This window comes from Haliotis cracherodii, unplaced genomic scaffold (assembly GCF_022045235.1).
Source record: "Haliotis cracherodii isolate W230 unplaced genomic scaffold, xgHalCrac1.p SCAF_15, whole genome shotgun sequence".
Taxonomy (NCBI): domain Eukaryota; kingdom Metazoa; phylum Mollusca; class Gastropoda; order Lepetellida; family Haliotidae; genus Haliotis; species Haliotis cracherodii.
The window spans coordinates 34,700,498-34,716,587 of record NW_027266270.1 but is presented as its reverse complement, the minus strand read 5'-3'; the positions used below and the strand labels follow the sequence as shown (position 1 = coordinate 34,716,587).

The 16,090-nt window shown below is 41.4% G+C and overlaps 1 protein-coding gene across 1 annotated transcript in view; it reads right to left on the bottom strand.

Moving 5' to 3' along the window:
- The window catches only part of LOC139462088 (uncharacterized), a 35,894-nt gene that overhangs the window by 8,467 nt on the left and 11,337 nt on the right, over positions 1-16,090 (bottom strand). Inside the window, exons 6-10 of the mRNA XM_071243590.1 lie at positions 6,112-6,294; positions 5,695-5,807; positions 4,287-4,404; positions 2,161-2,257; positions 1,866-1,983 (exon numbers count right to left, since the gene is read on the bottom strand). Coding sequence (XP_071099691.1) covers positions 1,866-1,983; positions 2,161-2,257; positions 4,287-4,404; positions 5,695-5,807; positions 6,112-6,294 — 629 coding nt within the window. The remainder of the gene's footprint in view (positions 1-1,865; positions 1,984-2,160; positions 2,258-4,286; positions 4,405-5,694; positions 5,808-6,111; positions 6,295-16,090) is intronic.

Here is a 16,090-nt window from a genome sequence, read left to right as displayed (position 1 = left end):
ACAACATGACAAGCGAGAAAAAAATTCCCATTTCTGAGTGTGGATGGGGGTCACCATAACCTTGGGGTGTATCAACTGATCAAATTATCAATGCATAGCAAAGTGTTACCTCCATTTTTAGTAATAATACTGGGTGATTAATTTTTTAACAATTTCCCAAGAAAAATACGAAACATAGAAAATGGCAGATGAGTTGGAGTTGTCGGAAAACTGCAATGTTGGAAAGTAAAGCTTCTCCACATACCGTCACAATGCTACTGTATGTTCCAGCGTGTGACCTTCCTACATGCACTACATTGCATGTGACTGCTGTGACAGGGTCAGTAAGACGGCCACCGAGATATTCATGCACTACACTGTGTGTGACCTACCTGCTGTGACAGGGTCAGTGAGACGGCCCCCGATATATTCATGCACTATATTGTGTGTGACCTACCTGCTGTGACAGGGTCAGTGAGATGGCCCCCAAGATATTCATGCACTATATTGTGTGTGACCTACCTGCTGTGACAGGGTCAGTGAGACAGCCCCCAAGATATTCATGCACTACACTGTGTGTGACCTTCCTGCTGTGACAGGGTCAGTAAGACGGCCCCCGAGATATTCATGCACTACACTGTGTGTGACCTACCTGCTGTGACATGGTCAGTGAGATGGCCCCCGAGATATTCATGCACTACACTGTGTGTGACCTACCTGCTGTGACAGGGTCAGTGAGATGGCCCCCAAGATATTCATGCAATACACTGTGTGTGACCTTCCTACTGTGACAGGGTCAGTAAGATGTCCCCCGAGATATTCATGCACTACGCTGTGTGTGACCTACCTGCTGTGACAGGGTCAGTGAGATGGCCCCCGAGATATTCATGCAATACACTGTGTGTGACCTACCTGCTGTGACAGGGTCAGTAAGACGGCCACCAAGATATTCATGCACTACACTGTGTGTGACCTACCTGCTGTGACAGGGTCATTTAGACGGCCACCAAGATATTCATGCACTACACTGTGTGTGACCTACCTGCTGTGACAGGGTCAGTAAGACGGACACCGAGATATTCATGCACTACACTGTGTGTGACCTACCTGCTGTGACAGGGTCAGTGAGACGGCCACCGAGATATTCATGCACTATATTGTGTGTGACCTACCTGCTGTGACAGGGTCAGTGAGACGGCCCCCGATATATTCATGCACTACACTGTGTGTGACCTACTTGCTGTGACAGGGTCAGTGAGAAGGCCCCAAGATATTCATGCACTACAATGTGTGTGACCTACCTGCTGTGACAGGGTCAGTAAGACGGCCACCAAGATATTCATGCACTACATTGTGTGTGACCTACCTGCTGTGACAGGGTCATTTAGACGGCCACCAAGATATTCATGCACTATATTGTGTGTGACCTACCTGCTGTGACAGGGTCAGTTAGATGGCCAACAAGGTATTCATGCACTACATTGCATGTGACCTACCTGCTGTGACAGGGTCAGTAAGACGGCCCCCGATATATTCATGCACTACACTGTGTGTGACCTACATGCTGTGACAGGGTCAGTAAGACGGCCACCAAGATATTCATGCACTACACTGCGTGTGACCTACCTGCTGTGACCGGGTCAGTGAGACGGCCACCAAGATATTCATGCACGATATTGTGTGTGACCTACCTGCTGTGACAGGGTCAGTAAGATGGCCACCAAGATATTCATGCACTACATTGCATGTGACCTACCTGCTGTGACAGGGTCAGTAAGACGGCCACCAAGATGTTCATGCACCATATTGTGTGTGACCTACCTGCTGTGACAGGGTCAGTTAGACGGCCACCAAGATATTCATGCACTACATTGCATGTGACCTACCTGCTGTGACAGGGTCAGTAAGACGGCCCCCGAGATATTCATGCACTACCCGTGCACAGTGTATTTTATCCTCATCAGTCAACTTGCTGCTCATCATTTCATCTGTACACTCAGTCTCCTGACACAGAACAACCAATAAGTCATCAACAAATTTCTAAGCCTTTATGATATATTCTAAATATCATTCCATTTATTGAAAATTCACCCACCCCCAACAGAAAATTATGCAAACTATGATTAATTTCGTATTGAAAATAATACAATATTCATAAGTATCTACATCCTGCGTTCGAACCTTGTTCAGTCTCATGAAGGCAATCTCCGCCTCCAGTTCTGCTACTCTCTTCTTCAGCCTCTTGATCAGAGTTCGATCATCAATTTCCTCATTACGCCTGCAAGTAAAATGTAAATACACCATAAAGGATAAATGTCGAACCAATCTGCTGAAATACATGCACAAAATATATAATGCTTAAAAAAAATAAAAGAATTGGTTCTCAGGCAATGGTTTTTGGAAAATACAGTGTGGATGGGTGGTGTTGGTTTTTTAGTTGCTTGTTCAAACTAGTATGTAACCAAATAAACAGTTGTGTAAAATCAACCTGGGATAGGGCCTCCCTACATATTGAATTCTTTGATGAGTACAGTATTTGACTGCCAGTGTGTGCATAATACATGCATACAATGAGCTTTGATTTGATATCAAAATGTGTAAACTGCTGATTGTTTTTTTCTGACTTATTTTACAAATACACATGTATAATAATAATAATCTTAATCTCTCCATAGAAAACATTGTCTGCTATACAGTACACAAATAGTGCTGCCATGACATTAACCTGAGATACACAGTTAGGCAGTGTGCACGTAAAGGGAAGTTACTGCACGCTACATGGGATCGCGTAAGTTTTAGTATTGCAGCATTTCACTGTCATGTTTTCAAGACGCACTGGTATACATATTTTTAAAAAAATTGAAAGAAAAATGAAACATGAGTCTGACTTTATGATGATGCGTGCTGTGCCTGAGAACCAAGACTATTATTTTAGCCTAAACTGGGTCCCAAAGGTCACAGAAAACATTCAACATTCTCATGAAATTTATTAAAAAACATTATCAGTGACTTGAAGTCTGAGCCTCCTAAACAAAACTATTACCGTGTAAGGATTGTTACTTATTATTGTTTGTTTCATGCAATATTCCAGCTATATGACAGCAGTCTGTCATTAACTGATTTTGAATCAGACAATCCAGTGATTGACACCATGAGCATCAACCCACGCAATTGGGATACGATGACATGCAATCAACCAAGAGACCAAGCCTGACCAGCAGTTCCATTGGGTCATTTCTTAAGACAAGCACAGGTTGCTGGGGATTAATCTTCTAAACTGGTGTTCCCACTGGTTAGAAAGTATTAAATGCGTACCTATAAATTTAAACTTTGACCTTGTTAGGTATGGCCGGATCTTATCAGAATCTTCACTATGTTGAAAAAGAACAAATATAACGAATTCATGTAAAACCCTGCAGACATACCACCCTCAGCTGGAGTTACCATAACAGCTTCAATACACGTCACTACTTGGGTCTATGGATTATCTCATTAGAAAAGTCGGCCAATGTGTACTGTAGGATTTACACTCCAGTTCTACATCTTATTGACTTCAGATGATATTCATGATATCTTCATACCAATCTCTTCCTAAAACACTTTCCACCAAAACATACACTTAAAATAGGTTGAAAGTGAACTTTGAATAAGGATTCCAGGTTGAAAACATAAACTAGTTGTGGCTTTGTGAGGGACGCCATCTTGTTTTGGAAAACCAATATTGTTTTTCATGTTCGAGCTTGGAATCCTTACTCAAAGTTCATAAATAAGGAAACTGGAATGACTCTGACTCAGCAATATTCCAGCCATTTGATGGCATCTGTAACTAATCCAGTGTGGACCAGACAATCCAGTGATCATCGGGATCAATTGGGATACGATGACATGCATCAACCAAGTCAGCGAGTCTGACCACCCGATCCCATAAATCGCCTTTAATGACAAGCATAGTTGCCTTTTACAGCAAGCATCATCTTCCTGAGGCAAGAGAGTTAACTTTAACTGACTATAAATCTTGCCGAGTTTTTGGGCCAGGTTTCAAGTTCATGGGAGGTAACTCTCTCCAAAACTCCTAACACAGGACATTGATCTTTGAAGTTCACATTGGTGGGTTGATTCACAGGTCGACCTAACATGGCGGCCTCCAGGGAATTGGAAAATGTGAAGTTTCTCTCTGAATGTGTTTACATGAGAATGTGCAAGGTGTCTCAATCATCATCTTAGTGTTGTTACTTTTCGTACAATTCATGTTAATTTTCAGTGGAATATCTCTTAAAGAACTACTTTCTTTCTGTGCATCTACTCACATAGCATGATTGGCGATACAGGCCACCCGCTGGGCAAAGCGGCAGGTGGATAGAGATTCTCCGATATTCTGTACCTCCAGGGAGATGGTGGCAATCATGGCAGTCTGACAGTTACCTCCTGTAATACAGTGTCAAAACATAAAACATCTCGAAATCACATAAGCAATAGTCCAGCTGGATAGTGAAAAATAATGCACTACATATGTGTTCAAGCTAGAAACAAGCACATGCTGCGCTGTTTACTTTGAAATATGGGACCACCAAATCAAATCTAATATGGTTGCCACATGGCAACAGGACTATGTGTATGTAGAAATAGGCTCATAAACTGTGTCATTTTGAGTGAATTGTCACGGAGAACCACAGTAAGCAATCTACTCAGACTGTCACTGAGGACCATGGAAACGACAAATCTAGACTGTCCCGGAGGACATGCAAAATGACCTATCCAGACTGTCCCAGGGGACATGGTAAACAACCTACCCAGACTGTCACTGAGCACCATGGAAAGGACCTACCCACACTGTCCCAGAGGACCTGGTAAACGACCTACCCAGACTGTCCCGGAGGACATGGTAAACAACCTATCCAGACTGTCCCGGAGGACCACAGAAAACGACCTACCCAGACTGTCCCAGAGGACATGGTAATTGATCTACCCAGACTGTCCCGGAGGACCACAGTAAGCGACCTACCAAGACTGTCCAGGAGGACATGGTAAACGACCTACCCAGTCTGTCCCAGAGGATATGCTAAACGACCTACCCAGACTGTCCCGGAGGACATGGTAAACGACCTACCCAGACTGTCCCAGAGGACCACAGTAAACGACCTACCCAGACTGTCCCGGAGGACCACAGTAAACGACCTACACAGACTGTCCCAGAGGACGACAGTAAACGACCTACCCAGACTGTCCCAGAGGACCACAGTAAACGACCTACCCAGACTGTCCCGGAGGACCACAGTAAACGACCTACCCAGACTGTCCCAGAGGACCACAGTAAACGACCTACCCAGACTGTCCCAGAGGACCACAGTAAACGACCTACCCAGACTGTCCCTGAGGACCATGGTAAACGACCTACCCAGACTGTCCCAGAGGACCACAGTAAACGACCTACCCAGACTGTCCCGGAGAACATGGTAAACGACCTACCCAGTCTGTCCCGGAGAACATGGTAAACGACCTACCGAGACTGTCCCGGAGGACCATAGTAAACGACCTACCCAGACTGTCCCGGAGGACCATGGTAAACGACCTACCCAGACTGTCCCAGAGAACCACAGTAAACGACCTACCCAGACTGTCCCGGAGAACATGGTAAACGACCTACCCAGACTGTCCCGGAGAACATGGTAAACGACCTACCGAGACTGTCCCGGAGGACCATGGTAAATGACCTACCCAGGCTGTCCCGGAGGACCATGGTAAGCAAGGAGTTCCTGTACGGGACATGTTTGGGGGAGCGAGTATCATCAGCAGTGTATGGCCGACTCAGCTGAGAAGAGGAGTTAAATCTGCAGAAAATGAGACAACAAATATCTGTAGATATGATGATAACATATATAAAAGCAGTGCCAAAAATAACTATACAAGTATGTACCAAACTCTATTTACTTTGGCCTACTTGCTGTTCTGAATGTTGCATTTGACTCTTCATGTGGATGTGACAAGAAATGGCATTAACAGCAAGACTAATGCATATGAGCATGGCTGATGATAATGGTTGATAATTGAGGTACACCATGAATAATGGCTGTGTTTGACTATTATGGTTTATGATAATGGTGGATGATTATGGCGTATAGTTGTGGTACTTACTGTCTGAGTGAATGTGCCGTGCGCTGTCTGTCTATTCCGCTGTCTGCCTGGAGGGAGATAATTACAGTCTCCAAGTGATGGAGTGACAGGTTAATGGACTTGGCTTCGGTCAGCTGTTGACCGTCCACTCCTGTCTTGGCCACCCGCTCGGACCCTGCTAGGTCAACCAGGTGGAGCTTGGACCTGCACAAACAATACATAAACATGTTGTAGCAAAAGCTTCATAAAAATAGCTAATTTCTGATTCAAGTAGAGAGAACACCAATCCACACAATAACGAACAATGACTCACAATAACAAACAATACACAATTAAAAACAGTGACACAATGATAAGAATGATAACAATGACACACAATGACAAACAATGATGAACAAGAGTCATCAGGAGATGACATATCCCCCTGGTCTGGTGCAATTCAGAAATGAGTTTGGCTACTTATACCCCACTTTTGGTTCCTTGCCACTGGATACCTTAAATTCAGGGAAGAAAGCCATAATGCTGTTCACTATTTTTAATATCCCAATTCATCTGTATAGCAAGTTTCATCAAGAAATATTCAACACTCTTGGAGTTAAATACTCCGGAAACAAGCACTACCATCCTGTTGAGTTAAGTCCAACCTGTCATCATGAAAACGAAAAAATAAAAAAAATAAAAATCCCAAATCATCAAAAGGCACCAGTTCGCCACGACACTGAACTGTATAGCAAGTTTCATCCAGAAATATACATCGGTTTTAGAGTTCTGTTGACGGACATGCTGATCACTACATATCCCCATGTTTCAAACCGGAGGGATAAAACGACACAGTGGCATACAATGTTCTACAATGACACAACATACACAATTATGCACAATGACAAAGAATCAACCTCAATGACACAGTTGAGAAAATAATACATTCAAGAACAGATCATATGTACTCAGCACACAACAGTCTGTGCAACAACAGTGTGTGCCTCCTAGCTGTCAAACATGTATAGTCTCCTAGTCCTTATAATGATAGCAAATTGCAAAACCCTTTGGCAAGGACTATAGGACAAATGCCAATTTCTATCACTCTATAACTGTTATTTTATGGACTATCATTAGCTGAGCTGCACAGGACATAATGCTTCACACGACTGGCTTTGTAAAGCTGGAGACTGAGCTCCATGGCTTAGTCAGCCCTTCAACAAATGTGGGGATCTGTTCCACCCTTGAATCCCAGTGGCAGGGCATATAAAGACAAAACTAAAGTCTTATTCACATCAGCAACAATCTTATAGAAATAAGATCTTAGTTCTCACTGTCGCTAAACAAAGATCTGAGGACATCCCATTACGGGTCACGTCAGAGCGACCTTTCATCTGACCAATCAAAGCGTCGCTTACCAGATCTTGGAAGTGACAGTCGGAATGTGTTTTCAAATCATGCAACCTCAAAAAACGTTGACACAGGGTATTACGAATGACAGTTACGGCCCGTACGACAGATTCCGTCAAAATTATCGTCTATCTCTTGCTTCCGTGGATAAACATTGGAATGGAGGAAGCGTTGCACAATAGGTGGAAGGCACTGCCATACAATCTCAACCATATATTAGACATTCCAGAATGTTCCTTTGTTCAGTTTTCAAAATTTAAATCTAGAACTGTATCAACATATTTTTCAAACGTAGTCTGTAATAGAGGTCGCCAGGTTGAAACAATTGCTGTAAAGCTCGAGAAAGCTGCTTCCTAATTGGCTGGTGTCGACTTCTTGTTAGTTTTTTCAGTGGTCGGTCAAAGTATGAGAAAGGTTGTTCTGACGTGACCCGTAATGGGATGTCCCGCTGTTTAGTGGCAGCAAGAACTTAGATCTGATTTAAATGAGATTGCATTAGCAAGGACACACTTTTAAACAATTTAATTTGTTCACTTTAACTGTTTAGGCAGACTTGATCAGTCTCTAATTAAGAGTCACAAATGGGGGGAGTGCATAAAGTGTCTAAAGAATTTGAACACTCCAATCGCAAGAAATCCCTCTGTTTTCACAGATTTGACACAGACTGCTTCTGCCATTCAGTCAGGATCAGGTAGTTTCATAAGTAAGTCAATTTATCAGTTATATCAAGGCATGCCAGCTTAAAAGGGGAGGAAGGATGAAATGACACAGATCACCACTCTCGTGAAACCTGGTGCTTACAAACAAAGGATCCTGGTATATCTAAGGGGCGCAACTCTACATCATGAATGTTGGCAAGTTTAACAACTTGGACACCCTTGTCCCTTTTCTTAACAGAAGCATGAACTCTGTCACCACAAATGTGGTATAACCCTGATATATCACCCAGACAGCCGTTCTTGAGAAGGTGGGCTAGTGATCATCACTGCTGTCTGCACATATGTGTCCTACCCAGCAACCCGAGCATGTTGGTCCCTGGGCGACTACAGGGTATGGCTGTAATCCTACATGATCCACTCCAATACTCAGAAGCACACAAGCACCTGCATGGCCACCAGTTTATTGATAGCTGATATCGGGGCAAAATTTGATAAAGAAATATTGAACGTTCTTTGTTATGCTCCAGCAAAAAATGCTACCCTCATTTGAACCTTAGTCTAATTGGCTGTTATGGATAACGAAAAAACAACTACCACAAGTCCAAAATTCCTAAATACACTGAACAGCATTGAAATCGCACCAGCAATAAATCTTGAAATATTACAAAAACAACTTGAGCAAAGACCGATTTTAATTAGAACAGACATAGACAGATTATTAAGAAAGACGACAAAGGAAACAGGTATACCACACAGTAATTACAATTACGTCATCAGTGCAAGGAAGACACATAGGGTTAAAATGAAATATCAATATCTGGTATGTCCGCCATTGGCAGCAACACAGGCCATGCAACGTCTTCTCATTGATCGAATATGTCTGCGAATAGTGTTCTGGGGAATTCCACTCTTGACGTAGTGTATCTTCAAGTTCTCTCAGGTTCTGTACTTGCGGACGACGTAAGAGGCGTTGACCCAGGTAATCCCATAGATGTTCAGTTGGCGATAGATCGGGTGACAAGGCTGGCCATGGAAGCAGAGGCACATTATTGTTCACTAGGTACTGTGTTGAAACACGTGCTGTGTGCGCTCTTGCATTATCTTGCTGGAAGGTGTGCATATCCTGGTGCTGATGAAAGAATGGGATGACGTGATTTGCCAATATGTTACTCCTGTAGTAAAGGGCATTAACTCTTCCACGACAAACATGGAGCTCTGTTCGATGGTTATGACTGATGCCGCCCCACACCATGACACTCCCTCCCCCCCATCGATCTGTCTGTACAACGCAGTCATTGTGGTAACGTTCTCAACGTCGACACCACACTCGCAGTCGACCGTCAGCATTCCGTAAATGAAAACAGGACTCATCAGAGAACAGCACACCATGCCACTGCCGCAATCACCAATGACGATGCCTTTTGGCCCAATGAAGACGTTCATTTCGATGTCGATCAGTGAATATAGGTCCAAATTATGGACGTCGAGCACGTAGCCCTGCTGAGCGGAGATGTCGACGTATGGTGTCAGCGCTGATCAAACCCCATCGGCCTTGTACGGTTGCTGCAGTCCTGGTAGCCGGAAGTGTACGATCACGAAGATGCCGACGAACAATATGGCGATCCTGACGTGGTGTAGTTACACGACGTTGACCCGGACGTGGTCAATCTCTGTTGGTTCTTGTCTGCTGGTATCTGCCTCAGAAGCCTGAGGACTGTTGAAGGATGGCATTGAAACCGTTTTGCAACGACTCAATTTGTTGCGTTTTGGCGATGTCGCTCACAAAAAAATTAGGAATGTGTTTTGACAAGCTGTTCTTCTTCATGCTTCGTTCAGAACATCGTATATTACTCATTCACTTATGTATTTTTATATGACTTAAGCCCGGATAAAAATACATCCATTTTCATGGTGGTGCGTTTTCAATGCTGTTCAGCATAGTTAAAGACACCAATTTATTGCTGGACTGATATCTGTGCAAAGTTTGATCGAGAAATATTGTACAGTCCCTAGGTTATGCTCCATTTGAACCAATTTGTTGTCATGGAAACCAGAAACATAAAACTTTCCAAAATTCCTAAGTAGCAAAGGACACCAATTCATTGATAAACTGATGTCTGTGCAAAGTAGGATCAATGAGTACTGAACAGTCGCTAAGACATGATCCAGAAACAAAACATGGTGGAAGTAAAGACAATGGATGGGGACAGCTCCCATTCTGTCCCATTGATGGCTGGGGATAATTGGGGATAATGATGTAGTGATGTTTTATCTTGTCTTGTGTTTTTATGTAATGATGTTAATCATACCTTCATGGGAAACTGATAACACTGTAAGTGATTTTACCACATGCCTGTATGGCAAAGAGTGAATTTGGCACTGTAGTTAACGAGCGCATCTAGCACAATAGAATGTGCCCCAACCCATCAAATTTTTAAAATACCGTATCCAACCTAATAAGCGCCCAGGGTGCTCTTAAAATTAGAAATAGGGGGCTCTTATTAGAATATTATTTTGGTGAATAAAACAGAGTTGAAAGATAGTGAGTGAGTGAGTTTGGTTTTACACCGCTTTTAGCAATATTCCATCAATATCACGGCAGGGGACACCAGAAATGGGCTTCACACATTGTACCCATGTCGGGAATCGAACCCGGGGAGTTAAATGATCAATTTCGTGGTTTATGCTGACTGCCTGAAATATTTATATTCGACAGATATATTTTTCCAGAATTTAATTGCCCATAATTAAGGTTGCATATAACACACGAGTGCGTATTATACTTGAATAAATAAGTCTTGTGTACATTGATCAGTTGGAAGGGGTGCTAATTGGGATTGTTCACTAGCCAATATATTAGCAAATATCGCCGTGGGCGCTTATTATGTTGAATACGGTACCTAAATAGTCTGAAAACAAATCGGCACACTTCTACACATGATCTTATTTCACATTCGACTGGGAATTAAATCTCATCAGTTTATTTGTCACTTTATTTGCATTAACACACTTTTAAGGGAAATTCTTCATGCTTTTTGGGGGAGCTAAGGTTTACCCTGCGGTGGATCCGGAGTAGCGGTACATCAAGGAGCGTTAAGTGGAGGAATCACAGTATTTGCTTATTACTGTAACAATAGGAGCACCTCAACATAAGACATTTCACTCAATATACTACTACAAGAAGTAAATGACCACTCAATTCTTTCACAATTACTGCAGTTAATCTGTCATGGCATGGTAGTCCTTAACTTATTTGAGTAGCATATGACAGACATACAGTATAACCAGGGTCTCCTATACTGACAAGACTAGAGGATAAATACATGAAGCAATGTCATGTAGGCTAATCTCTGGTTGGCTGAAATATGGTAAAATACACTCTGTAAAAGATATGGCCTTAAAAAGTCATATAAACAATGTTTTAACAATAAAACATGGCTAGGAGAATAGACTACAGTGTGTAGCAGAAGCTTTATTCAAATCAGATGAAACGTGGGATAATCCTTTTCAATGCCTTTGACAGATATGTCCCCAGTGGATGAATGGACATAGATAAGGATACAACGTTTTCTCGACTCGATGAATCTCGTAGCTAACCAACCATGTTAATCCTTGGCAGACGGAAAAATAGGGGAATTAATTCTGGGCAATTACCCCTTCAAGATTCTAGTCTGATATCAGATAACCTTATAAGGCATTCCTGGCTATGAAAAACATAATACATATCTTTTATTACGATGGATTCTATATCACACAAATAAATACCCATAATGACACATATGTCATGTTATGACATGAACTTGTACAATGCAGGATTCCATTAGAAGATTAACATGAAAAAGTGATAAAATATACAATGTCACATGAGACTATATACATTGTGTGAAACATGAGCTTTAATATGATGACAGTGATAAATGTCATTGTATTGTATTTGAAGCCTTCTTCATAAAAGAAATGATATAGAAAACTTTGTCAGTTATTGTTGAACAAATTTAACTGCATACAAATCAGTGTTTGAAATTTAGCATGAAAGTTATGGTGTCCTTGTCATAACCCTAATGTGCAGAGTCAAAGATTTAGGGGGTCCATAGATGATAGCAGAAGACCTAGAGGAACTCCTTGACTAAAAATACTGAAAACATTTGCAAAGCCTATCAAAACAGTGATACACAAAATTATCAGTAATTTGAAATCCCTTGTCTAGCACAAGGGATTAAATGAGCTACGAATTGTATGCACTGTGGAAATATAATAAAGTTATACTTCAGTACACCAAGCATTCTCCATGATATATTAAATCTCTGTCTGGACATTCTTGCATATTCACACATTCCTAAAGCTTATTCAATGCAAGTTCTTTATTTGTCCCAAAGGCAAAATTAACTGACGATGAATTTCATTTTTGCTACAAAAAGCATTAATACCTATAAACCTTGAGTGCATGTATTTCTCTTGCTATGTTTTTATATTTAAACATATTGGAAAAAACAAGAACATTGTACAATATTCAGCTGATACTTTATGTCAAATTCTGTGTAATAAAATAAAAGAACTTAATATATAAATATTTCTTTAAAATAAGCATAAGACTCAGACCCAGAATAATTAAATAATCAAATAAAACATTTTTTTCTATCCAAATAACATTCTTACCTTGAAAGTAGACCCCAAAGTTTGATCAAACGATCAAACCCGTGTCATCCCTGACTGATATAGCAGTAGATAACAATATTATAAAAGAGATTAACACGGAGGCCTGGATAGGCCTTCTGATCACCGCCTAGGTATGAGCAGCAGTCAATATCAAGCATGCACGTAAATCACGTGTGAAGTGTTGTATATTTCACACAACTGTATTGTACTACCCTCTTGCTGTCTTAATCCTACCATTGACAGTCGCTGTTTTCGCCATTGACAAGGGCTACAGTGTGTTCATTTCAACATTGTTAAGAAAATCCCTGTATGAATGGACCGTCCCCTCTATCAAAGTAGCTTCAAAGTTAGGGATCTTGTTGTAAATCCTGTCATTGATGTAAGTGTGTGGGTCAACTTGTTGCAGTGTGTTCTACAGAATTGCTGTAACCTTTGGGATTAGCGACATCGATGGAATCATTAACACTGACAGGTGACTATTGATATGTGAATTATACAAGGGAACCCTGTTAGCATGGTAAATATGGTTAACTAGGGAAAATGTCAGGAATAACAATCCGGGATTAATGGATTATGGGTTTGCAGTCATGTCCATGTAAGATTCACAACACAATCTTCCAGAGGGAGGGGTTCCCGGAATACAGGAGTCCTGACTAACAAGGTTGCACTGTATGTGATACTCTACAATGTTTTTATAACATATAGGGGCAAGGGGTACAGCTGTCTAAGGCCCCAGCATTTGTTGGGCTGCGTTCCTTCATCATGTCAGTTGTGTGTGTGTGTGTGTGCATGTGTGTGCGTGTGCGTGTGCGTGTGTGTGCGCGTGCGTGCGTGCGTGCGTGCGTGCGTGCGTGCGTGCGTGCATTCTATATGAGTGAGTGAGTATGCTTTTACTCCTCTTTTAACAATATTCCAGCAACATCGCGGCACGGGACACAAGAAATGGATTTCACACATTATATTATGTGGGAAACCAAACCCGGGTCTTCAGCGTGATGAGCGAACGCTATAACCACAAGGATAATTGGATTGTAACTATCATCAAAAACATTTTAGTTTCATTAACATGGAACTAAATTGTTCATGAGCGTTCAAAGTCTGACAACAAATGTAACCTGTGTTTGGTTTCAATAAATGCCTCCCTTTGTCAATTTTCTAAGCACCAAGGATTACAGAGAATACAGTACTGTTAATAATATTGTCATTTCTTTAAACACAATAATTCCTTACATCTTCACATTTTTTTTAATTTTTAAATTTAGCATAGAAAAAGTGAAGGGATATCTAACATAATAGACAAGATTTTGTGTGTACTGAACTACAGATATGAAAGAACCAATGAGACAGTCAATGGTGTTATTGATCATGTGGACATGGCTGGAATTTGGTGGCTCAATCAAGTTCTTCTAAGCCCTTCTAAGTCCCTCCTATTGGCCAATCGGATTCTACCACTCATATCACTTGCAATTGCTTCAAACAAAATGGCGTTGCTCAGTTTATTCAAGTTTTGTATGAAGGATTGTGCATCTCGTACTTGCACCGCTGACCTCCATCACGGTGTGAGAGCCTCATCAACCTGGTATTCAGGGAAACCTACATTCAGCAAGTTGACTAAAAACATGAAAAGTTTTGGAAAATATCTGGAGACACCCAGTTGATGGTGCACAATCATGCTTTGCAAACTGCAATCCAGCAAAATGTGCACAGCAGTTGCCATGTTGTTCACAAACCTTGTTGGGCAAGGGTGGAAACTGGACCCTTATATCATATATAAATGACAGAGCACAAGCCCATACTTGTATCCTAGGCTCAATTGAAATGCAGTAGCTTCCTGAAGCTGTCATAAGTTACACAGGGTGAGAGGTCATCTGATTTTCCCAAACATTATCTAATAACCCTAGAGATCTGCAGGAATAATCTGAACCTCTGTCATAGAAGCTAGTAGGAAATACTATTGATCTACCAGGGTAATGGCTAGGCTAAAAAAAGAGGTGAGGTGAGGTGAAATGGGGTTTAACGTCGCCTCCAAGATTATTGCACTTATATAGCGACGTGCATGCATGTGTGTGTGTGTGTGGCTGCTTGTACTAGTCCGGACTGATGCCGATTTATAGTGCTAGCTCACTGAGATACTATGCCGCAGTTTAACATGAATACCCCACTCAGACACAGTATACTGACTCCGAGCCGACCAGTCCTTGTTTTAGCCCCTTGATGCCGAGCGCCAGACAGGGTAACAACAACTAAAATAAAAAATAATAAAAACAATAATTCTTTGTTCTCATGCATCATCACGAAGTCTGCCATATGTTTCGTTTTTATTTCCATTTTTGAAAAAAAAAAAATCCTAAAATATTCCACATCTTAAACACACACAAATCCCGGCAGTGAAATGCTACAATATTTAAAAACAACACAATCCAATATAGTGTGTAGTTACTTCCCTTTACACTGATGTACTGCACAATTCGTTTTATATGTTATGGTCATGGCGGCAATAGTTGTGTGCTTGTTTTGCCGTTTGTAAATTTGGTCAATGAAAACATTAATTTATTTATAAAACATCACTAGATATGATGACTTACAAATTCAATGGCATTTGTGAATTGTATGTTGGACAATGTTTCATACGCAGAGAATAAGATTACATATGTATTTGTCTCGTAAAATAAGCTGGAAAAAGCGATCAGGATTTTCTCCCTGATCTATGGGTGATTTAGTTTAAAAACACTTCATGTCATGGCCAAAATCACAACTGAAAAGAAAAATTGATAGGAAGCCTGAAGACTTTGTATCTCTAAAGACTAATGTTCATTTCAAGGCAAGTTCCATCTTCCCGAGGCAAGTGAGTTAACTGACTATAAAAGTCCAGTTTCCACCCTTGCCGAACTTGGCTGGTATATTGGCTGGACTAACGAGTCTCTACATAGTCCAATCAAAATTGCACACCAAAATCGAAATCCGGTTTGTAAAGTATCATGCAGATTTCGGTCGACTGCAGGATTTGCAAAGCATGTGCACCGCTAACTCGTTGTCAACAGATATTTTCTAAATCTTTTCATGTTTTTAATCAAGGTGCTAATGTGATTTGATGCACTTGGCGATGTAAGACTCATTTTATCACAATATAGATCTTGATTATCGATCAGATAGTCTTGACTGGGCGCCACCGTTTTGTTTGAAGCAAATGCAAGTGATTGGAGAGGTTAAATCTGATTGGTCAATAGGAGAGGCATAGAAAGGACATAACTCGTAATAGCCACTGGTGGCACTTCGATCGAGCCTAGGAATTCCAG